Source organism: Mercenaria mercenaria, chromosome 13, assembly GCF_021730395.1.
Source record: "Mercenaria mercenaria strain notata chromosome 13, MADL_Memer_1, whole genome shotgun sequence".
Taxonomy (NCBI): domain Eukaryota; kingdom Metazoa; phylum Mollusca; class Bivalvia; order Venerida; family Veneridae; genus Mercenaria; species Mercenaria mercenaria.
The window spans coordinates 61,969,943-61,994,453 of record NC_069373.1 but is presented as its reverse complement, the minus strand read 5'-3'; the positions used below and the strand labels follow the sequence as shown (position 1 = coordinate 61,994,453).

The following is a 24,511-nucleotide window of genomic DNA, read 5'->3' as shown; positions in this document are numbered from 1 at the left end:
AGAAAAACCTTGTGACCTCTCTAGAGGCCATATTTTTCATGAGATCTTCATGATTATTGGTCAGAATGTTCACCTTGATGATATCTAAGTCAAGTTCGAAACTGGGTCACGAGGGGTTAAAAACTAGGTCAGTAGGTCTTAAAATAGAAAAAACCTTGTGACCTCTCTAGAGGCCATATTTCTCAACGGATCTTCATGAAAATTGGAGAGAATGTTCAGCATGATGATATCTAGGTCAGGTTTGTAACTGGGTCACGTGCCTTCAAAAACTAGGCCATTAGGTCAAATAATAGAAAAACCTTGTGACCTCTCTAGAGGCCATATTTTTCAATGGATCTTCATGAAAATTGGTCAGAATTTTTTATCTTGATGATATCTAGGTCACATGTGCTCAAAAACTAGGTCACTATGTCAAATAATAGAAATAATGACGTCATACTCAGTTCAACACTGGGTCATGTGGGGATAGGTGAGCGATTCAGGACCATCATGGTCCTCTTGTTTAAATAATTTCTCTCAAATGATCCTTACGTAACTTCCTACCAACATTGTTCAAATGATTCAGATTTGTGACAAAAACATGGCTGCCTGGGGCCGTTGTCACTTTTCCCATTATGTATATAGTAGAATCTTTAAAAATCTTATTGTGTGAAACCGCTGGCCAGATTTTAAAATTATTTTACAAAAATGGTCCTTGTGTGACCCTCTACTAAGCTTATTCAGATTATTCAGATTCATTTAAACATGGTTATCAGAGGGCGTGGTCACTTTCCCTGTATGTATATAGTGAAAGATTTAAAAAATCCTTTTGTGTGAAACTGCTGGCCCAGTTAAAAAGAATTCAGACAAATGGTCCTTGTGTGACCTTCTACCAGGATTGTTCAAATTACTTTGATTCGTCAAAAAACATGGTTGCCAGAGGGCATGGTCTGACTTTCCCTAAATGTATACATTAGAAAACTTAAAAATCATCTTGTATGAAACTGCATGCCTGATTTTAAGATAATTTCACACACATTTTCTTTGTGTGACCTTCTGCAAAGATTGTTTAAATTATTCTGACTCATCAAAAAACATGGCCTCCAGAGGGTGTGGTCACTTGTTCCCTTCATGTATAATATATATTGGAAACTTTAACTGTCTTCTGTAATTATTCAAAGTATTGCCTTAGGTTAAAAAATGTCTATGTCCATGTGTGTGACATACTTTAAATATATAAATGAAACTTTGAAAAAACCTTTTCTGAATCCATAATAGCTAGAGCCTTGATATTTATATAAACTTAACTCTGTACGTTATACAAACACACTTGAAGCATTTTACACAGGTGAGTGCTTTAGGGTCGGTGACCCTCTTGCTTTGTTTAAATAAGTTAATGTGTTTTTTCCTGTTTTAGTTATTTTAATACATATACTTTGCTTTACGGTATAGCGGATCTTAGGATATAAAGGATAGGTGTATAATTTTTGCATTTAGACTTACATTACTGTACTGTTGATTTACTTGCTGAAAGGTTTAAATGTTTGCTTTTTTGGTGTTATTTTTCACATGTAATCGGATGAAAATCAAAGCTATCATGTACTGACTAAAAATTAAAACAGAGAGTTAAATGCATCTGATGGAAATTTGAAAAAGTTGTAAAAGATCAGTGTTGTTTTATATTATTTTATAACTTTTGAAAAGCTTTTTAAAAGTTTCATTATATATATAACTAAATTTCTATTTCCTTTCATACATACTAATGTATAGCGAAAATACCACCTACAGGTATTATTAGCACTTTGTTTTGAAGCTTTGGGATTGAGCTTTTTAAAATTATCCCTGTGTATCTATGCTTTACGTTGGGCATGTAAAAGAACCAAAAGAACTGCTTTAGTTCATTTGTATCTCAAAAATTCTTCGATTGAAATTATACGACAGCGACTGAAATTTACGATTGCGTAGATTTATCTAACAACGCTTGTGCAAAATTTATCTATTTACGATCGAAAAATATGTGTATTTGACGTGTCATTATTTCCGGCATTTTCTCGGTCTCAATTACTTCGGCGAATCAGATTGTCATTAAAATAACCTGTAAATTTATCTGCGTTTTTTGCATCATAAAAAAGGTGGTGCATTAGACGAAGCACGCAGCTAATATTTCGTTTCATTTGCTTTCGTGTAAGTAGGCGGGGCTAAATTTGGCGAATCAGATTGACTGATAATCGTTCTTGTGTGGAAGAAAGCTCTAGTGACTCAGCGAAGTTTTAAATTATGCCCCGAGGTGTAAATCGATATTGACACATTGTGTATTGTCTTCGTGTAGGGTTAAATATCGGATAATCCGTTATTGCGTCCTTGAGAAAGATCAGAAGATCAGATCGACGATTATCTTGTAGGCGCCGATGAAATTCGCCAATTGAAGATTTTTAGCGCCAGAATTTACATTTTGTCGCATTTGGCGCCATTGGCGACCGACAGCGGGAACCCTGAAGTCTGATGTAATACTTATCCTGGATACTTGAAAAATGGCCAAAGCTATCATGTACTGATAAATAACTACTGGTGGAGTAAAATCACCGGAAATTTTGTTAGTACAGTATATGAATGCGTTTCAATGTACATGTATATAATATATATTTTCCATCTGATCTGTAGTAAGAATTGTTAGATTTATCTTCTTTTTTTTTAAATGGGAAGCTGGGAAACTTTGTTATCTATCCTTCATACCAAAACAGCACTGCATACAGTTTCATATGAAAAAGAAATGTACAAACTATATCTGATATATTTTATCTCATGATTTAACATTACAGTCTTGGAAAAATAAAAAATAAAATAAAAAACAACAAAAAAATCTTTTGGGGCGTCCGTGGCTGAATGGTTAAGGTTGCTGACTCAGAATCACTTGCCCCACACCGATGTGGGTTCATGCCTCACCCAGGGTTTTTAATTTTTCAAGTGAGGAAGCCATCCAGCTGGCTTACAGAAGGTAGATGCCCGCTCATGATGAAATAATGCACAGAGGGGTACCGAGGCTCTTCCTCCTTCATCAGAGGTGGACAGTTGCCATATGACCTATACTTGTGTCGGTGCGACGTTAAACCAACAAAAACAAAACAAAACTTCTTTCTTTATATGCAAGTTTCGGGGTATTACTGTACAGCATATCATCAATTAATCATTTATAAAAAATAAACAATTAGACTGTATTAACCCTTGGCCTGCTGGTGGCAAGTGATTCAGCCTTTGTGACCAGTGCGGAACATGATCAGCCTGCACATCCGTGCAGTCTGATCATGGTCTGCATTGTTCGCTATTCTGCAGAATTTCTAAAATGGACTCCGTGCTGAAGAGCAGTGGTCTTGAGGTTAAGGTGTCGGCCGCTCATTCCAGGGGTCGTGGGTTTGAGCCCCACTGGGGTCCTGAACATGACTTCTCATATAACACCAGTACTGGTTTTTCCAGGAAGCAGACTCCATAGTGCTTCCAATAAGCTTGAAGCTTTCATCGCAGTCGAGCTAAAACAAATAAGTACTAAACTTAAGGCAGAATCACTTACTGTCAGCAGGCTTAAGGTTAACAAGCATATCAAACTGTTTTTAAAATGAATTATATTTGATATTTAGCTGAGAATAAACAAATAGAATGGTAAAACAAACTTAATGATATGGAAAGGCACATGCACCTGTTTATGTTGTTATATCACCAGGACAGAATAGTTAGTTTTATAATGAGTTAACCAATACCGTAGATAGATTGTTAGTGAAGTCTTCCCTTGTATGTTGTAAGATTTCATAGATAGTTTTTGTAACAATCCATCAGCGTTATATTAAAGCAAACAATTTGTTGTGCTTGTTGAGTGTATCATTATAATTATGGACAGGCTACAGTATAAAGTAATAGCATAATACAATATTTAAGTTGGTTGGGACATACACAGACAACATAAGCTATGTACCTATAGCTATTGACAAACATTAAATTATAATACTGGTTCTTTTTTCAGGGCAAGTCAAGCAGATATTGAACAGGATGCATTCAAATCACTTCTTCCTATAAATCAACAGAATACTTCATTATTCTATCAGGGAAGGTTATACAAGAGTTCAGATTAAAAAATGGAGGGCCAGGGCAATTTTAGACCAAACTATAACTATACTTTCAATTCGTATGATAGAGTGTCAGACATAGGAGTACCACCTGATGATAACCAGGCAATATTTCCAACAGATAATCGCCACTACATAGGGTATCCAGTATTCCCCTCCTCAGCAGATATGGTAGGGCCACATTTTACAGCTAACAGACCGCAGTCAGATTTTTTTGGTATGAATTTTACTACAGAAAATTTTTGTGATCAGATTAATACTCCAGTTGACCAGTCAGGGAAGACTGACAAAGAACCAGATTCAGAACATATTATGGGGAATATACATAATCCTTTTGTGCAAGACAGAAGTTCTGCAATGTCTGCCTTTAGTGTTCATGACATTACAAGGTCTTCAATATACGAAAAAAGTGTTAAAGAACATTTTAGTGAAACCATTTCAAAAGAGAAGGCTGATGCTGAAGAAAATATATCTGCGACAAAAGACAACACAGAGACTAAAGGTGTTAAAAGGGAAATAGAAAATGATGAAGAAGAAACAGAACAAAACAAGAAAAGTAATAAAGATGATTCATCTGGATATAAACATACAGATAACACAAATGAAGCTAATGTTCTGATTAGTGCTATTAAAGAAGAATCTATAACAGATGATGAAAATGATGAAAATCTTGAAGGTGGAGAAAGTGATGTTTCTGATGCAAGTACTATCATTGAAGATGAGGATGAAATTGTTGACAAATTAAAGAAAAAACAAAATAATCTAGTCGTCAAATTACAGGATAAAAGCACAAGGAAAAAACCTAGGAAACAAAAAATGCCAAAGCCTGTTTTACCCAAGGACAAGAAAGAATTCACATGTGAAACCTGTGCTAAGGTTGTGCTGTCATTACGAGCACTAATCAAACACAAAAACCTTCACACTGAAAACTTTAAATGTAAGGAGTGTAACAAGATATTCAATTCAGAAGAATCTTTAAAGAATCATGACAAAGTTCATTCTGGATTCATTGGCAACGAAGTATGCAATGTTTGTGACAAGACATTTTACGACAGAAGTTCACTGAATAAGCATACCCTGTCAGTTCACATGGGGATCAAGAACTTTCAGTGTGAATACTGTCATTTGTCATTTTTTGCTCGTAAGACGTATGAGGAGCATGTGCGAGTACACACAGGAGAGAGGCCATACAAATGTGAACACTGTCCAAAAGCGTACAAACGGATTTCTGATCTAAATCATCATGTGAGACTTCATAAAGGTTGGTAAAAGGGCATTATTTTAGCATTGGGTTAAAAAAAATATCTTTACTATTATAAAGCATATAAGCATAAATAGGTTTGTAAAGTTTTTGTTTTTGTGAAAAATATATCTCTAATAGTCCTCATTGTTAAACTCAAAATGGCTTAATTTTGTATAATGAGCTTTAAAATACAGTTCCGATTGGGCTTTTGATACTGAATCATTAGCTTATCAGAGCATGAAGTCCACAGACACCATTTAATTGAAATATTTTTATATGGGGTGTTCCAGGAGAAAACCTGTATAAGTGACAAAAATTTCAAAATTGAGATAACAAAATATCCATGAAGAACATTCTTTTATCTTTCAAATCAGAAAATTTGAAGTGATTATCTTCACTATTTCAAGAGCTTCAATGCTTTTAAGTAACTCACCGAAGGTATTTTAAGATGTGACGTTAAGAACGTCATGAAAGCAGTATGACGTTGTTGTGCATGGGGTGAATTTTTCAAGTCATTAATTGAACAAATTTTGCATATCACTTACTTAACATCATACATATGAATATTTAGGAACAGTTTAAAGTGATTTTACTGAAAAATTACTTAACCGTATAGGTTTGATTTCATCACGGGCCTGTTATCTATACACCTCTATATTTTCATGAAGCATGGGAGCTTTGGAATTTCTGTTGCCATGACAACTCAAACAAAATTTATTGAAAAATATGATAGAATTTGATTTGCCTTAGATGACTGAATTACAATAAATTAGTTTCTAGTGTCTGGAACAAGGTAAGAAAAACAAAGATTTTCCAGTACTTTAAACTACTAATTATGCAATAATGATATCATGTCACCAATACAGGTTCTCTCATGGAATGGCCCATATATTTATTGCTTGTTGTTTATAAAACCTAACTTGTTTTAATTTTGATATTTTAGGTGAAGTGTCTCATACATGCGAAAAATGTGGTGAAGGATTTCGCAGAGTGTCGGAGCTGAATCGTCACATGACAACAAAGCATGTGGGTGATAAGACAGAAGTTACTCCAGTTTATAAATCGAAAAGCTGCAGTTGGTGTGGGCTAGTGTTTAGTACGGCTAAGGCTTTAAATCAACATTTTAGTACGCATATGGAAAATATAAATGCAAAACAAATTGGTGGACAAAATCTTGTTGCTTTTCAGCATGATAAAATGAAACTAGTTGAAGAGATGGTTCAGGAATTTGGAACTAATTTAACTGGACCTGGAATCTCTGAAGTGGTTGCAGAAAGTAGCTTTTTATCTAATGGACCTAATATTGCAGAAGGCTGGAATTTTCAAACCCAGCCAAGAATTACTATGAATCAAGGCATAGATATGACCTACAAAAGTATGGTAAAGACTGAACCAGCAAAAAATACTGATTATATGTATGACAGGAATGACTTTACAGCAAACAAATCAGAAGAAGTATTTAAACTTGATAATAATAAAGCCCCTGAAGAAGTTAATTCCATAGATGTGGAAAAGGACATGAACAATTCACCAATTACAATTGTTGAACAGTCTGGAGTTGAAGCACCAAGAGAAAAGGGAGAATACAATGAATGTAATGATTCAACTAGTACAGAGGGAAAAGAAAGTGATGTTGTTGAGAGCCAGAATGATTTTGTGAAGTCTGAAGTCAATGACTTTTTTGATTATGATGATGAAAATGATGATTATGGTGGGGATACAGATGTAGAAGATTATAATTATGTCATAAACAGTACAGATGTTATGGACAAAAAAGACATTCAAGAAAAACTAGGTGAAATGGTACACATTAAAATAGAAGCTGATGATGACAGCATAAGTGATGTTGATGGAAAATATAATTCAGAAGCAGATGTTAGTAAAGATCCTGATTTTGTACCAGCAAGTGAGAAAATAAGTAAACGGAAAGCAACAAAGCCAAGAAAGAAAATACCAAAAAAGAAGAAAATTAAAAAGGAAACTGATGCAATGGACAACACAGAAACTAGTGGGAAAGAAAAAAAGAACGAGAAACAAAAATCAAAGAAGCAAAGGCTAGAAGAGGAAGATGGATCCATGGATCTTGATGCTTTGAAATGCTTACAATGTGGAAAATATTTTTCCAAGAAAGTAAGTTTGGTATTACACATGAATCTCCATCGTGGTACGCATTCTTGCGAAATATGTGGAAAATGTTTTGCAACCAAAAAGTCTCTAAAAACTCATATAGATAATCATGAGGGACGGAAAGTGAATACAGCAACGTGCAATGTATGTGATAAAGTCTTCTATGATGCCAGTTCGATGAACAAGCATGTTAAAACAGTACATATGGATTACAAACCATTTCCATGTACAGAGTGTGACAGGAGGTTTTCTGAGCATAAAACTCTTAGCGAACATCTTAGAGTTCATACTGGAGAAAGACCTTTTGCATGTGAGGTGAGTTGTTTTAGATATTGTTGTGGTTGGGTTTGTAACTTGGACCTCGGGATTGGTGTCGTAGCTTGGGAGATAGATGTTTTGACTGGGGATAAACATGGAATTTTGATGAAGGTGATGACGATTCTGTAGTTTGTGACCTTTTATCCAAAATTTTCGTGGTTTTGAAGTACCCTGGACAATGTCAAATTAAATGCACATATCTTAATTCATGCATTACTGCAGGACTGCAACTTAAAATTGCTAGTGAGAACCCTGGTGCATAATGACACCTGCTGGAATGACAATTTGCTGTTAAAACAATATGGGAAATCAATATTCAAAATGCATAAAATGGATCCACTTAATTGGGCCCAGTTTATACATGTATATATCTCTGGATCCTTACCAGATTCTTATAACAACACTTACCCTCTTAAGAAGTCTTGTATAAACACATACTTAGTGAAACTTAAAGAGGCACCACAGGATAACTATTCTTATGTATCTCCATGATGGTAATTACACACGATTTGCATGAATAAATTGAGAAATACAATAGTTACAAATTGACAGTGACACATATTAAAGGTCCAATACTAAGGAAAGTGAACATTTTAATTTCTTTTTAAAAGCACAGAAACTATTTCATTTTATTGGAAAATGAAAGTTGGTATGTAGAAATTCGAAATAAATCGCAGTATATGTACAATTATTTTCTGTGAAGTATGAAGAAAGTTAAAAAGACCTGGGGGGTCATTCTGTCGATTCATTGAAATTTCAACATAATACACATATATTTCTTTGAGTTCCAAAGACCTTCTGTAAATTTTGACCTGCCAATTTTCATTATTTAGTGTCTTGCAGAAGTCTATGCACTGGCTATGAAAAAAATTGCCAACTCACTTTCCCTTAGTAATGGACCTTTAATGTTGATAAAGCTATACTAAAAAGAGACTGACTAAGTTTGCAGACTAAATTGTGAAAACACTTTTATTCAGGAACGGCCTGAATTGCCCACCTGTCACTTTGTAGTATAGCTGCATTATAGCAGTATTATCAGGATGATTTTCACGAAGTTCATGTGGGAGGAAAAAGTAGGTCACAAGGTTGGGCTGGGTCTTTAAGCATTATAAAATACAAGATGCTATAAAACTGGACTCTGTATATATATATATTTCTGGATCCTTAACTGGTCTTTGTAAAAACACTGACTCTCTATGATGAACCTTGTACATGTTTAAACAAAGTGATTTCTTTTGAAAAATTGAGAAAAGGGGAGGAGCTTGCTGTCAAAATATGCAAATTTGGTATGGGGCTTAAATTAATGTATGAAATAATAAGTCGAAATAATTTTATGATCCAGGCTCATGCTAGTTATGATGGCTTCACTGTTGTGTAGGCCCTTAAATAGGGTAAATTTTGTTTTCTGAATTATGATTATTTCATTAACAGATGTATCATGGCAATGAATCACAGATATTTCAGGTAAATGTACAGATTATTGTACAGGGTCCAGGGTATTTTTTTTTCAAACTCAGAAAGAACCAACATTTAAATATTGTAAAGGTAATAGATAAAGTTTCGTGAAATGATTTACAGCAATGCACATATGTCTATATGTCATGTATGTAAAGGTCTAAAGCTGGTCTAAAGAATAGATTTAGGAGGACACACATATATATATAATTTACCAGTGCATTCACTCGTCTGCCATTTTCAGTTCTCTTTTGGCAAACAATTTCTTGTACTGAAACATGCTGTCCTTTGATAGCTTTTGTCAGTTATAAGCAATTCTTGATAACCTTGGCATATCTGTAGATATGGCAAAGTGTAATCATAATTTTTAGGGATAGTTGTTTATCAAGTTTATCTTTGTTGTTTCCTTTCATAGGTTTGTGGAAAGACCTACAAAAGATCTAGTGAATTGAACTTTCACATTCGCAAGCATAGCGGAGAGGTAAATTTAAACTGCCCAGAATGTGGGAAAGGGTTTATAAGAATGGGTCAGCTGCGTCAACACATGCTATTGAGACATGACAAAGAAAGGCCTTTCAGATGTTTCCTATGTGCAAAGACATTTCCAACACATCCTATGCTGAAAGACCACCAGAAAATGCATTCTATCCAGAGGAAGCATGTGTGTGAAAAATGTGGATATAAATTTCATACAAAATCAAAATTAGAAAAGCATTTGAGAAGAAAAACTGACTGCCAAACTGATTGTGGTCTTAATGCTAATGGAATGTTCGTTTGTAAATATTGTTACAGTGAATTTTCAACTGTTGAAGAAAGATATGCTCACCTAGAGGATGTTCATAAAAATGATAAGAGACGTACATATCCTTGTGAAGTATGCGGAAAGCAATTTCGCAGAAGTCAAGCTCTGAAGATTCACCTTAAAATTCATTATCAGGTACGTGACTATAAATGTACAATGTGTAGCGCTGCCTTTATCCAGCGTCATCACTTAACACAGCACATAGCTACCCACACTGGATCTCGTCCATATCAGTGTCATTTATGCCTGAAAAATTTTGCCCATAGTGCCACACTTTATAATCATATGAAACATCATTGATGAATGTCTAGTGCTACGAATACCTTCAGTTTAAGTCCCCAACTACTGTATCACTAGATAGAAAATATGGTGTTTCCATACCTGGCTCACCACTTGGCACCATCCTTGCCCCGAGTACTTTCCAGCAACTCTTGGCTGATTTTCAGCGTAACTTCATTCGAAGCTGCACTTTCAAGAGGAGATGCCCATATTATCTTGATGTTTCAGTCTTATGATTTTTCAGTGAGTTATTGACCTTATATCATTCAACATTGATATGCTATAGCACCATTTCTTCTCCGTAATATTCCCCAGCCACAACTGGCTGGAATTCCTTGAAACTTAACAGAAAGCTTAACTTTCAAGTGGAGATGTGCATTATTGTTCCAGTTCAATAACTTGTCACTGAGTTTTTTCTCTTTGATTATTCAGCTTTAGCAAAATATAGCACCATCCTTGTTCGGATTATTTCTCAGCAATGTCTGGCTTATAAACGTCACAGGAAGCCAAACAAACAAATCAGAACAATATAAAAAGAGAAACTATAGGGAAAGTACAGTATATGGTTTAAATCAATGACGCAAAAGCATGAATAATGCACAGACCAGTGCTGTACCACCGGACCTCCATATAGATTTACTGATCACATGCACATTCCAAACAATCAGTTGTAAACAGGAACATTAACCAGTCCAATTTTTTAAGTATATTCTGCACCTTCAGATCATTTGACTGATTTTAGGGGCTGCAAGAGCTTAAAATAGAAAAACCCCTTATTATTATACTAAGCACAGTATTGTTTCTATCATTCATGATTCAGTGTGTCATACAAATATTCAAGATCAAATTATTAGTTATAGGTCAACGATTTGCGGTCGCTTTTGGTCCTCTTGTTCTTATTACAGTGCAAATTAACCTTATATAAAATATTTAAGTTCATTACACATTGTTACAAATTTTTACAATGTACATTTTGCCCAGTAGATGAATTCAGTTTTTGTGCTTTTTATATGCAATAATCATACTTCGGGGAGTATTTATCGGTTTTACCGATATTTTCTTGTTTCTTAAAGATGGAGTGCAATATAGAGAAAATGCGTTTTGTTCTGAAACAAAAAATGTGGCTATTTTGTCAAAAAGTAAAGATGTAGTTCAAAATTTAATGAAGTTTTGATCCTTCAGTAAATTCAAATGGGTAAGAGTTCTTTTCTATCGACTTTGGGACATACTTGGAAAAATGCAAGTCTTTTTATCTAGTTGCAAAAGTAAAGATGTTCCATCGCCACAGATAGTGAAATACAACAATAAGATGATGCCAGGGAAAGCTAGGTGAATTTATTTTGTAGCTTTGATATACAATGTTGTTGGAGGTGAATTTTGTATAGGCAGTAGTATTGTTTTCTGTTTTATTTCTTTGCTGTTGTGTACAACGAATTTGTAATTTATTTGCTCTGTAATTAATATGTATCGATGTAGTGTCAGGATCAACATTTTGAATTGGTGTTCATTACTCTAAATATAATTAAGAAACATGGCCACCAGGGAGCAGTGGTCAGACCTTTAGCTCACCTGAACTTGGTTCAGGGTGAGCTATTAGTATAGGTGGACGATCTGGCCCCCTTTATCCTGCATCATCATTTTTACTTAAAATTATTTTGAAACTAGTCAGAACTATATAAAACTTGATTAGAAGCATCCTTGCATGGACCTGTCCCAAGTTTTTTTTTTCAAATGGTTCAGCTTGGCCCCTGTTAGAGGCCACCAAAGCTAAAAATAGAAAACCCTGTGAACAACCTCTCATGGATCGTAGTACCTGTGTAATGTCTTCTCTCAAGTTCTTTCCCAGTGTTAGAGCTTGGTTCCTTTCGGTGGCCATAGAGCTAAAAGTAGAAGAAAAAACTTTTAAAAACTTCTTATGAACAAGTTGTTGGATCTTCACCACACTTGTAGCATTCCTGTATGGTTCAGATTGTTCAGACAGTGCTGCCTGGCCCCTTTACAGGGCTGCCGGAGCAAAAATTAGGAAAAAAATAATGCAACTTCTGTTCATGAACCTGTTGATCGGTCCTCACATACCTTGGGTTGTAGCATCCTTGTTAGGTCATCTGTCTGTTTTATTGAAATGGTTGGGTCGAGTCCTTTTAAGAACGTACGCAGCTGAAAACAAATTTCAAACGATTTTTCTCGAACTGCTTGGCCTTGGCCTGTGAATGGTCTCTGTTGATTTTGTTCATATGGTTCTGCTTGGACTGCCTATGAAGCAATAAGAAGAAAACCTTGAAATGATTTCAACTTGAGAACATTTATGAACCTTCACCGAACTTTATCTCTATCATAATTCTGCGGACAGTAGGCTTAAATGGGAGAGGGAAAACATATGAAAAGTATACTGATCCTTTGCATGTGATCACGTGCGCGCGTGCCAACGTGGTGCAGTGTCCCCAAGCATATTATGCCACGTGTTAACCCGATGTTTCGCCCATGTACCTTTGTTATACTACCTGACGCATAATGTGTGATACCATGCGTCATACCACGTGTTATAAACTATTTGAAGAATAAGTAGACCTATCCTACACACTACGGCGCCGGCGTTTGCGTCAGCGTCACACCTTGGTTAAGTTTTTCGTACCAGTCCACATTTTGACAAAGTCTTTTTGAGATAAAGCTTTGAAACTTTCAACACTTTTGTACCATCGCCATGTCCAGTTTTAGGCAAGAGTACATACCGGTAACTCCATCAAGGATTTTGGCTTAGTTGTGGCCCCTTTTAACTTACAAATCTTGGTTAAGTTTTTCGTATCAGTTCACATCTTGTGTAAAGTGTTTGACATATGGCTTTGAAACTTTGATCATTTGTTTATTATAATAGTCTCTATCTGTAGGCAAAAATACATAACTCTGTCAACTATTTTGGCTGAATTATGGCCCCTTTTGGACTTTTGGTACAATTTTTGTACAAGTGCATGTTTTGTCAATACTATTTGACATGTGGCTTTGAAAGTTTGAACAATTGTTTATTATCATGAGTTCTATCTGTAGGCAAGAGTACATAACTCTGTCAAGGGTCTTGGCTGAATTATGGCCCTTTTTGGACTTGGAAATTGGTTCAGTTTTTGTCCACGTCCCTGTTTTGTTAAAACTATTTGACATGTGGCTTTGAAACTTTGAACACTTGCTTATCATCATGATTTTCATCTGTAGGCAAGAGTACCCAACTCTGTCAAGTATTTTGGCTGAATTATGGCCCTTTCTGGACTTTGATATTGGTTCAGTTTTCATACAAGTCAACGTTTTGTCAAAGCTATTTGACATGTGGCTTTGAACTTTGAACACTTGCTTATCATCATGATTTTCATCTGTAGGCAAGAGTATATAACTCTGTCAACTATTTTGGCCCTTTTTATATTTTTTTTGAAAAACGGGACGTATTATGGGAACGCCCCGGGCGGATGGGCGGGCGGCGTCCACACACTTTGTCCGGAGCATATCTTCTTCATGCATGGAGGGATTTTGATGAAACTTGGTACAATTGTTCACCATCATGAGACAGAGTGTCGTGCGCAAGAACCAGGTGTCTAGGTCTGAAGTCAAGGTCACACTTAGAGGCCAAATGTCAGATGCAAGTTCAGAGCTCCAGATAAGCTTTTGGTGCAATTGGGTATTTACCCATCACTTTTTGTCTGAATTGGGTATTGGTAAATTTGAATTGGGTAAAAATAATATCATTACCCAGCCTTTTCAGAAGTCCCTAGGTCTAAGGTCAAGGTCACACTTAGAGGTCAAAGGTCAAATTCAAGAATGACTTAGTACGGAGCTTATCCTCTTCATGCATGGAGGGATTTTGATGTAACTTGGAACAATTGTTCACTATATAAGACAGAGTGTCCTGCATAAGAACCAGGTCCCTAGGTCTAAGGTCAAGGTCACACTTAGAGGTCAGAGGATACAAGAATGAAAACTTTGTCCGCAGCATTTCTTCTTCATGCATGGAGGTATTTTGATATAACTTAGCACAAATGTTCACCACCATGAGACGGAGTGTCATGCACAAGAACCAGGTCCCTAGGTCTGAAGTCAAGGTCACACTTAGAGGCCAAATGTCAGATGCAGGTAAAGAATGACTTTGCCGGAGCATTTCTTCTTCATGCATGGAGGGATTTTGATGTAGCTTGGCACAATTGTACACCATCATGAGACAAAGTGTCATGCGCAGGTCCCTTCTTTAGAATTACTTTCCTTTGTTTTACTATAAATAGCTTATATTGTAAGTTTTTCAATACTGGTCGTAGGGAAAAAGCAAGACCACTTTTCTGTAGTACAACATGCATTTTTACATCCAAAATTGAGGTGTATTTTGACCTATAGGGAAAAACCAAGACTACTTTTATGTGGTACAACATAGATGTGTTACTTGCAAGTTTAAGGTGTATTTTAAGGTATCTTTACCTGGTAATGAGTTTTTTTGTGGATTAAGAAAAACAAAAGAATTACAAATAATTACTACACAACCACAGAATTAAAATTCCATTTGTAAATACAGGTGCTAGTGTAAAGAAATGTGCTATGACAGGCGTATATTGTGACATTCTGGTATTCTTGTTGGACTTGGAAATCAGTTAAGCTTTTCGTACCAGTCCGTATTTTGCCTAGCCTGTTCATGGCTTTGAAACTTTGACCACTTGTTTAACATCATAGTGTACATACCTAGGACAAGGTCTTAGCACAGTTATGATCTTTTTTTTGGACATAGAAATTAGTTAAGTTTCGCATACCATTTGATATTTTGTCTATTAACTGTTTGATATATGACTGAAACTTTGAACACTTGCTTACTATCATGGTCACACATTACCATATAGTGCAAGACTTATCCAAATCCACAAATGCAGGTACATTGTAATTTGTTTGTCTTATCTATTCCTTTATTTTTGTTTGAAAATCTATGGTAATATTTTGACCCTATACTTCTATCGATGCTTCGAATAGTCGATCGCGCTGTCAACAGACAGCTCTTGTTAGAATAAACTTTCAGTAATTAAAACATTAATAAAAATTACACGTTAAACAAAGCTACCCTAAATATTTTAAAAATCGACCAGGGGCCTTAATTCTAAACTGTTCCCCTGCCATCGAAAGTTTTTTTATGTCATTCAAAAATGTTCAGTATGTTATATTTTACAAATTTGTTCTATTTCCAATGTAATAAAAGAGAGAAATTTTGTAAAATTATCAAAACTAAGCAACAGCTTTTTTGACAGTAGAAAAACATAATAATTTTATTCAAATTGACCATTTGCACTTAAAACAATGATTACAGTATCGATTTAGAGCATTAATAGTCTTGCAGTGAAACATCCTCAGTGGCTGTGCCATAATAGTCACCAATCCCTATAGATAAAAATTTCACAATTATGCAAGGGAGGCAATTCAGAAACCAAAAGTATTGTTCATATCCTCTCCAGGTAAGAAGAGACAGCTAATGAAACAATACATGTCATCTGACACCAAATTCCTTAGATTGGCACCCACTTCGTGATAATATACAATATTATGTGCAAGTTTTTGTCTGAATTAAAAGACTGTCATTAAAATTGCCCTAAAATGAAGAATATTAACAAAAAGTCTGCACGTGGATACAACTGTGAGTAGAAGTCAGAGGGTAGAATTTTTTTTAAAAGGACCATAAGCCATATAATTATATGCAAACAGTCATTGTATACGTGAAGAAAGTAAAGAGGATTCTGTTATTGTTGCTGGGTGTTCAAGTGTTCACTCGCACCAAGACGGTGTTAACTGTAACAAGACTCAGTGCCTCTGCGGCTGCAGATGTTCTGATCGCTACCAGTACTGCTGACTCCGATGTGACTGTTCCATTGAAGCTGAGACCTGCTGCACCCAAGAAGCCACCAGAACACGTAAATGTATAGCATTAATCTAAATTCAATAAGAATGAGATGCAAAACAATATAAATATAATCGTGAATCTGGATATACTTAAATGTGCACTCGAGACTGTTTCAGGACATACTTGCCCAGCACCGGACATTACACTAGCACATGCGAACGGGAAAGGTTTGCTTGTAGAAATGGAGACTTTGTGCAGAAACTGACTACCACACAGGTCTTATGCCTATGACAGATCCAACCATAATTCTGAAATCCAGTATGATTAACATTTCTCTACTGCTGCCTGTCATGCTCACAAAACTTGTCATAGCTGCGTTAAATATTCAGGCTCCTGACAGAAGAGGTATGCAAAGGATGTTAAACGACTTGGCAGATGAAGTAGAAAAACTTTCCCGCAAACAACTAACCAGAAATCAGGAATATGTCCAGCAAATTGAAAAACTCTCCTCCAAGTCAGATGGTACTGATGTGGAATATATATATCATACGGCAGGCAATGACACAGCCAGTCAGTGCTCGGCACCATTAATTGAAAAAACTAGACAGCAGTTACCAGTAGACAGCCAAATTGGAAACAAGCTAAAAAAAAACTGTGATCATAAATCTGATAAATGCAAAAAAGAACTTTGACATTGACACTTCAGTAACAAATGCAGAGTAAAATCCATAGATAAATCCAATATTATTACACTAAACTCTGTAACAACAGACATATGTCAACAAATCTCAAAAGTTATTTGAGAAATCAATGCCTGGCGGAAGAAAAAGATCCCGCATAACAAGTGCTTTGTTCACAACATGTGAAACTTCCATCGACACCAGAAAATGATAAGATCAAAGCACCAAGCGGTCAAAATCGAAAAGTATTTACCATGAAACTTGCTTCCAGTCTGCGTTTGAGAATTCGGTTGGAGCTAAAATGTCTGAAAACAATCTGCAAAGGTAGGCTAGTTTCATCCATAACGCACATGCCTTCGTAAACACTGGAGTGCTTCCACGACACTCTGTCGACAGCAATCTGCAGTGTGTACTGCACATCTAAAAAAAATCCCACCATGTCACTTTTACCATTCAGCAAGTGTCTCAAACTTTCATGTAAAGATTAGCAGATAGTAATGTTATTTATTATATACCTATATAAATTCTGTAAAAAAAATCGGCTTGTATTTCACAATTAAATATGAACAGACAGACAAAAATTCCGTATTGTACCATTTAAATTCCGTATTATACCTTCCGTATTGTATGCTGCCGGACTATTTTTCATAAATATGCATAACCCGACACATTTCTATAAATAGCGCACATAAAAACTTCACTAAATTCCATTTAATATCGATAAAACATAGAAGATTTCGTTCAAGAACCGGGCAAGAATCAAAATGGTAAAGGTATAATAAAAGGGTCATTATAACAGTAGCTAAATCTGGGACTTTGTATTCGGCTCTCGTGGATTTTGCAAGGTCGGATCACACTCGGCGCTTGCGCGCCTCGTGAGATCCGGTTTGGCAAAATCCACTCGAGCCGAATACTGCATCCCAGATCAATCTACTGTTATAATAACCCTATTGTATTGAAAAATACTGCGGTTAAGATCAGCTAAAGCATTCTGCAGAGTTATACACTTCAAATAACTGTGAAAAGGTGCACAGCAGATTGTTTTCATATGCACCAAAAAGTACAGTTTGGAGTAGAAACTTTCTAGGTCTAGGCCACTCTGTCACACTTGGAGCAAGTATTGGTCGTTGAAAGTCTTTGCTCCAAATTGTACAACATCTAGGTATACCGTTACAAATTCGGGATCCTGTATACAAATATGCTATTCAAGCAGAAACTTTTGAATATGAATATGGGTCGTCATCATATCCATGAAATCTAACATTTAAGTAGATCGAGTACATTAGTCAGATTTCCTCTTTCATTAGATTCCAACAACAGTTTACGTGCATGGAGAATCTTTCCACTATTTAGCAGTCTGAATCGCGCACGTATCTCTCGTACAATGGCCTTCTAAAGGAAAGCATCTGCTTATAATAGGTCTTTAAAGCATGACAAGTTCTTTGACACGTGGTATGGCGCATGGTATCACACGTTATGTGACACATAGTATGACACAAGTTCGTAAAACAAGGGGTTGACACGTGGTATAATACGTGGTTGGAGGTACGGCATCACGTATGAATGAGATCACGTGCAAAGAGTCAGTATACTTTTGGTATGTCTTCCCTCACCCGTTTAACCCTACTGTGGACCTGTCTCACATTTATTCGAATAGTTTAGCTTGAAACTTTCAGGAGCTACTACAGTAAACGATATGATAACCTTTAAATACCTGCTTAATAGATGTTCTCCAACCTTGCTCAGAAGCATAGGGTCACAGTCCTCAGGTGAGCGACAAGGTGAGCGACATAAGCCGATTTGAGCTTCGTGTTTTTCTTATGGTGCTATAGAAATATGGCTTTCAAAATAATATAGTATTTGTATACCACGGTATGTCTTAGCTCATTTACAAACTATGTTTTATGATTCTTTCTATTTAATTTTATTGTACCTGTATGCAGATAGACATTTTAAATCGTGGACTGACTGCCTTACCCTTGCATGATCGTAAGAGGCGACTAATAGGGTCTTAACACTTGGTTTTGCTGTAACTGTGTGATTCCAGCAGGTATGCAAATTTTGAATCCATACCTCATGTTTTTATTTCGATGTAAATGAGATGTGAAACCAGGATTAGTAGTCCTGTTTGGCGCCATATAACCTATATTGTGTTGGCGCGCCGTAAAACCCAAATTTTGTAATGGTATAAAACTCAAGAAAAAGATGGAGATGGAATAGTTTCGCGCTCAGCGCTCGAAATCAAATTATATCAAAATTATGCTTGGTCAAATGAAATCAGCCAGAATTTGTTATCCTGTTTGGCGCCGTATAACCTATATTGTGTTGGCGCGCCGTAAAACCCATATTTTGTAATGGTATAAAACTCAAGAAAAAGATGGAGATGGAATAGTTTCGCGCTCAGCGCTCGAAATGCAGTTATATCAAAATTATGCTTGGTCAAATGAAATCAGCCAGAATTTGTTATCCTGTTTGGCGCCGTATAACCTATATTGTGTTGGCGCGCCGTAAAACCCATATTTTGTAATGGTATAAAACTCAAGAAAAAGATGGAGATGGAATAGTTTCGCGCTCAGCGCTCGAAATGCAGTTATATCAAAATTATGCTTGGTCAAATGAAATCAGCCAGAATTTGTTATCCTGTTTGGCGCCGTATAACCTATAATGTGTTGGCGCGCCGTAAAACCCATATTTTGTAATGGTATAAAACTCAAGAAAAAGATGGAGATGGAATAGTTTCGCGCTCAGCGCTCGAAATGCAGTTATATCAAAATTATGCTTGGTCAAATGAAATGAGCATACTGTTTTCATTTTGTGATACTTTTGTAGAATTTGTTGGAAATGAAGGTAGGGAGAATGTATATTTTATAATCTAACATTATTTTGTTTTTATTTTTGACTTAGTAATATCTTTTGTAAATATATGCAATGTTCTAAGTCATAAAATTGTCTTTTTCGGTTTGCTTTGTCTAAATGCCTTTACTTGTATTTAACTTTCCTGATGTTTTGCCATATGTTCCAATATCCAGTAGTGAAAAAGTTGTTTGACGTCTTCAGACATAAAATGTGACAGACCTAGTTGTTTGAAATTTTCATAAATAACAAGTTTCATTATGATTTTACATTGTAAAGCAGAATTTGATGTTGTCTTTTTTATTGAAAGTATACATATATTAGTTTAGTTATAGAATTTTATAAATGGAGATCAATGTAGTTTTCCATGAAATACATGTATACTATTTAACTTAGCTAATTTTGTAAAACAAAGTAAAGAAGTCAATGTATAAATCAGTATTTTGAAATATCTGGAAGTAAATGTCTTACAAATTGTCCAGTTAAAATGATCCCTTCAGAATCAAATCTTACTTAGTTGGATGTAAAATTTAGTAATATTGCAAAATCAAGTTCTTTTAGATGTTTTATGTAATATCCCGAACTAGCGAACATAAGAAAACTACAAACACATATCATCTATATATATGTCTGTATAAGTTCCATATATATATATACCAAATATACATTTCTGCAAAGTATGTAACTTCAATTCACATTCACAGCGATCTATACTATTTATCCTTTCAACCTTTTCCTAACTCGCATTTAAATTGAGTTATAGATTGATAACTTTATTAGTAATATTCAGTGCATGTTCCAAACGTTTTCGCTGTATGTCATAGTTAACTTCATCATGTTAAGGCTGTATGCTTAAGATTTATTATGGCGTCACATTCCAATTTGATGTTATATTGTTTGGCACTTGCCAGTCGGAGTGTGATTCCAATCGACGGCTGGTCAGTTATTTGAGAATGAAATATATTCATAGTTTCCTCTGAAAGCCTCGCCCCTTTTTAATAGTGTGTAAATTACATAACATTCAGCTAACTTATAATGCCAGTTTCCTTGAATTTCGTATCGGTACATGTACAATACCTCAGTGCCAAAGCGTGTTATATGTACCTCTTGATATGGCAAGTTCAGCCTTTGCAAATTGCATGTCCTACTTGGTGCTACATTTAAGGATGTTCGAGCGTTTTTTTTTCAGTATATCCGCCATTTTAAAAAATGTTTGTTCGAATATTTTTCTAACATTTTTTGCCAAAAATTAATGCTGAATAATTATGGTATGGCTAATAATGTACCATTTTACCAAATATATTCTACTTGTTGCGATTTTTTCTCCCTTTATTTTGGCAGGCATATGCCTAAAACCGATGTAAGCTATACAATGGGGTAGGGCTCGGTTATTTCAAATCAGATCAGGTTTGGTTCTGATATTTTTCTGACTGATATATATAATGATAAGCTACAACTGAAATAAAAACTTTCAACGTAGCACTTTATATTTTCCAGGAGATATAGATTAAAACAAAAAGAACTCAAAATATAAAAATTAATCAGTTTTTTTAAAAAAATCTAAATAAATCTCTTAGATGCACAGTGACCTCAATTTTTTTCTTTCCAGTTTGAAGCATTTTAGCGTGTCATTTAAATTAAGCTGCAAAATAGTTTTAAAATTTTAACGTCAGAATTTTTATGTGTAGATTTAAATACGTTTATTCCATTGAAAATAAAGTGGGTGGAGTAATTATGTCAGCATGTAAAAATGAAAGAGATTTGTTAGAGACATTTATGCTTATATAATACTGATATCACCTTGTATTCATAGTAACCGGCAAGATCTGAAATCCCTATAACATATGTTTTATAAGTACCACAATTCTTTTCAATTTTACAAAACTTCAGAAATGCTTAAACAGTGTGTGAAGAAATGCCCTATAAAATTAAAACGAGTGACCTATGCATTTTCATCTCTTTATTTGTCTGAGAAACTAATGTCTTTTAAGCTCAAAGAGTATGAAAAAGTTCTTAACATTAGAAAAAAAACGATCCTACATACTTAATTCTTCTTATTTCCGGATTTTGCAGTCTTTTGCAATCTGTACTTGAACTGGTTTTAGATACACATAGTACTTGTAGAACAAACACGCATTTGGGCATGAGATTGATTTAGCTAACGGAAGGTCGATGGTTCTACCAAGGCGCCTACCTGTGATTAGATAATGCCCGGAGAGGTGCCTCGAGATTTCCTCCACTATGAATAGCAGGAATGTCGCCATATGACCTGTAACTCTGTCAGTGTGACGTTAAACCAACGAAAACAAAAAAGAACAAAAATATTTGTTTCATATATTGTTAATATCTTTTTTCCTTGTTTATATCTATCTGCATTATTTTGACTTTTTGTAGCGACAAGGCTTTTGAATAGTCGAGCGTTGCTATTCTTTAGTAGCTTATAATACAGACATTGACTGTTAATTACCAGATATCTGTTTAAGTACGCAGTGACTTTTTGACTGTTTTGTCAATTATTAGTCCTTATATTTTTGTAAATGATTCTGTCAAAGAGCAGGTGATATTAGAAATGAAGGTTAGATTTTACCATACATTCTATATAATCTGTTGATGTGTTTGTCAAAGCTTTGTCTGCTATATTATTTTACATTTCATTGTAAGAGCTCTATGTCCAGGCACTCTACTTTGCAGAAGAAACATTGTTAAGAGTTACCGCTCTGTTTCGTACTATTTATTACTAGACTTAACGTGATATGCATGTATTAATGCGAGAATAATGAAAGGCAATGGCAAAAAATTAAATTGAGAATATGGATTAACATGGAAATGTAGTCTCTTAATTGTAATTTATATGTATATAACCTCATAAAATATATATTCAAAACACTCTGGCGTAATATAAGCTTAACTGTTTATTTGTTAAGGGATGTATAAACTTGATGTTGGTTTTCAGCAGTAGTTTAAAGTACTGAAAATACATATAGTACTTGTATGTAAACCGTCTATTGGTATGTATGCGTTACTTGTAAAAATGTATAGTCATAGTCATGTAGTGATTAAAATGATTGTAGCCCACACAGATTCCTTTGTTGTATATCTTTGTCATCTATATATATATATTATTTTAGGAAACTATACGGAACATTTAGAAACTATTTCGGCTAAGTTTTACCACATAACTCGGGTACACCCGCTGGTGGCGATCTTTTTCTTTTTCGAATGAGATATTTTCAATATTTTCCTATTCTTTATATTGATATAATCTCAATAACTTGAGAACCACTTGACCCAGAACGTTGATACTTAATCGGATTGTTGGACATGCAGAGTTGATGTCCCCTATTGATCTTGGGGTCAGTAAGTTAAAGGTCAAGTTTACAGGGGCAAAATAATGCAAAACCGTTTCCGATCAATAACTTGAGAACTACTTGATCCAGAACCGTGACACTCTACAGGATAATTGGACATGCAAAGTAGAAGACCCCTATTAATTTTGGAGTCACTCGGTCAAAAGTCAAGGTCACAGGGCCAGAACATGCAAAACCATTTCCAGTCAATAACTTCGGTACTACTCTACCCAGAACGTTGAAACTTCATAGGATGATTTGACGTGAATGACCCCAAAAGATTTCAGGGTCACTCGGTTGAAGGTCAATAACTTGAGAAAAACTTGACCCAAAAAGCTGAAACTTCGTAGGATGATGGGACATACAGAGTTGATGACCCCTATTGATCTTTGGGTCCATCTTTCAAAGGTCAAGGTCACGTGGGTCAGAATATGGAAAACCTGGTGAGAACCAGTAAAACTACCCACTACATATCATTGCTTTAGAAGAATAAATATAAAAAAATGTAGGTATTAGGTACGTTGACATGATAAATGAAGAGTAATTATGTTGTAAATCTAGGTAATGATAACATTATTATGAGGAATGAGAGCAAGTAAGGAATATAATGGTTTCCACTTGATTACGTTGCGTTGCGACATACTCCGAACTACTTTGCGTTTGGTTTCCGGACAATTTTTCATAAACAAGCACGAATAACTATGAAAATACGCATGATTTGTCTTAAGAAGTAATCATTTGGTTTAAAAGAGTTTACATGATTACTTGATCCCGAAAATGAAGTGTTAAAATCATGTATTGATCCCGATAAGCGTTGCATATGATGCGATATTCTTAAAAACTGACCCCGTCCGGCTGTATAGACGACACAGACCTTAGCTAAATGAGTACAAAATGGACTCATTTGAGTTCATGGTGCACCTACCATATTCATTGAATCGTAAATAACAGATAGAGATTCCTTAAAATCATACTTACAAGACCAGACATTTGTCATTTCGCCTAACTGCTATGCGTAAAATTCACCAAATTGTTAACTGTATGCCGATATATATATTACTCAAACATTTCGGTAAGTGTCTTGTAGAGAAAATAATCATGAACAAGAAATATTAAACAGTTGAGATATTATTTTTAAAGGCTAAATGGAAATTCACAATGACATTTATCCTGTTTACACTCGGGTTTTCAGATGATATTTTTATGCCCCCGAAGGGAGGCATATAGTTTTTGAACCTTTCAGTCTGTCGGTCTGTCCGCAATTTTCGTGTCCGGTCCATATCCTTGTCATCCATGGATGGATTTTCAAATAACTTGGCATGAATGTGTACCACAGTAAGACGACGTGTCGCGCGCAAGACCCAGGTCCGTAGCTCAAAGGTCAATGTCACACTTAGACGTTAAAGGTCATTTTTCATGATAGTGCATTAATGGGCGTGTCCGGTCCATATCTTTGTCATCCATG

At 35.3% G+C, this 24,511-nt stretch overlaps 1 protein-coding gene across 1 annotated transcript in view; it reads left to right on the top strand.

Annotated features, from left to right (window-relative positions):
- The window catches only part of LOC123528732 (zinc finger protein 184-like), a 43,734-nt gene extending 20,960 nt beyond the window's left edge, over positions 1-22,774 (top strand). The window contains exons 2-4 of the mRNA XM_045308687.2: positions 3,992-5,355; positions 6,281-7,779; positions 9,653-22,774. Coding sequence (XP_045164622.2) covers positions 4,104-5,355; positions 6,281-7,779; positions 9,653-10,339 — 3,438 coding nt within the window. The 5' untranslated portion in view covers positions 3,992-4,103 and the 3' untranslated portion in view covers positions 10,340-22,774. The remainder of the gene's footprint in view (positions 1-3,991; positions 5,356-6,280; positions 7,780-9,652) is intronic.
- The last annotated feature ends 1,737 nt before the right edge of the window (positions 22,775-24,511 follow it).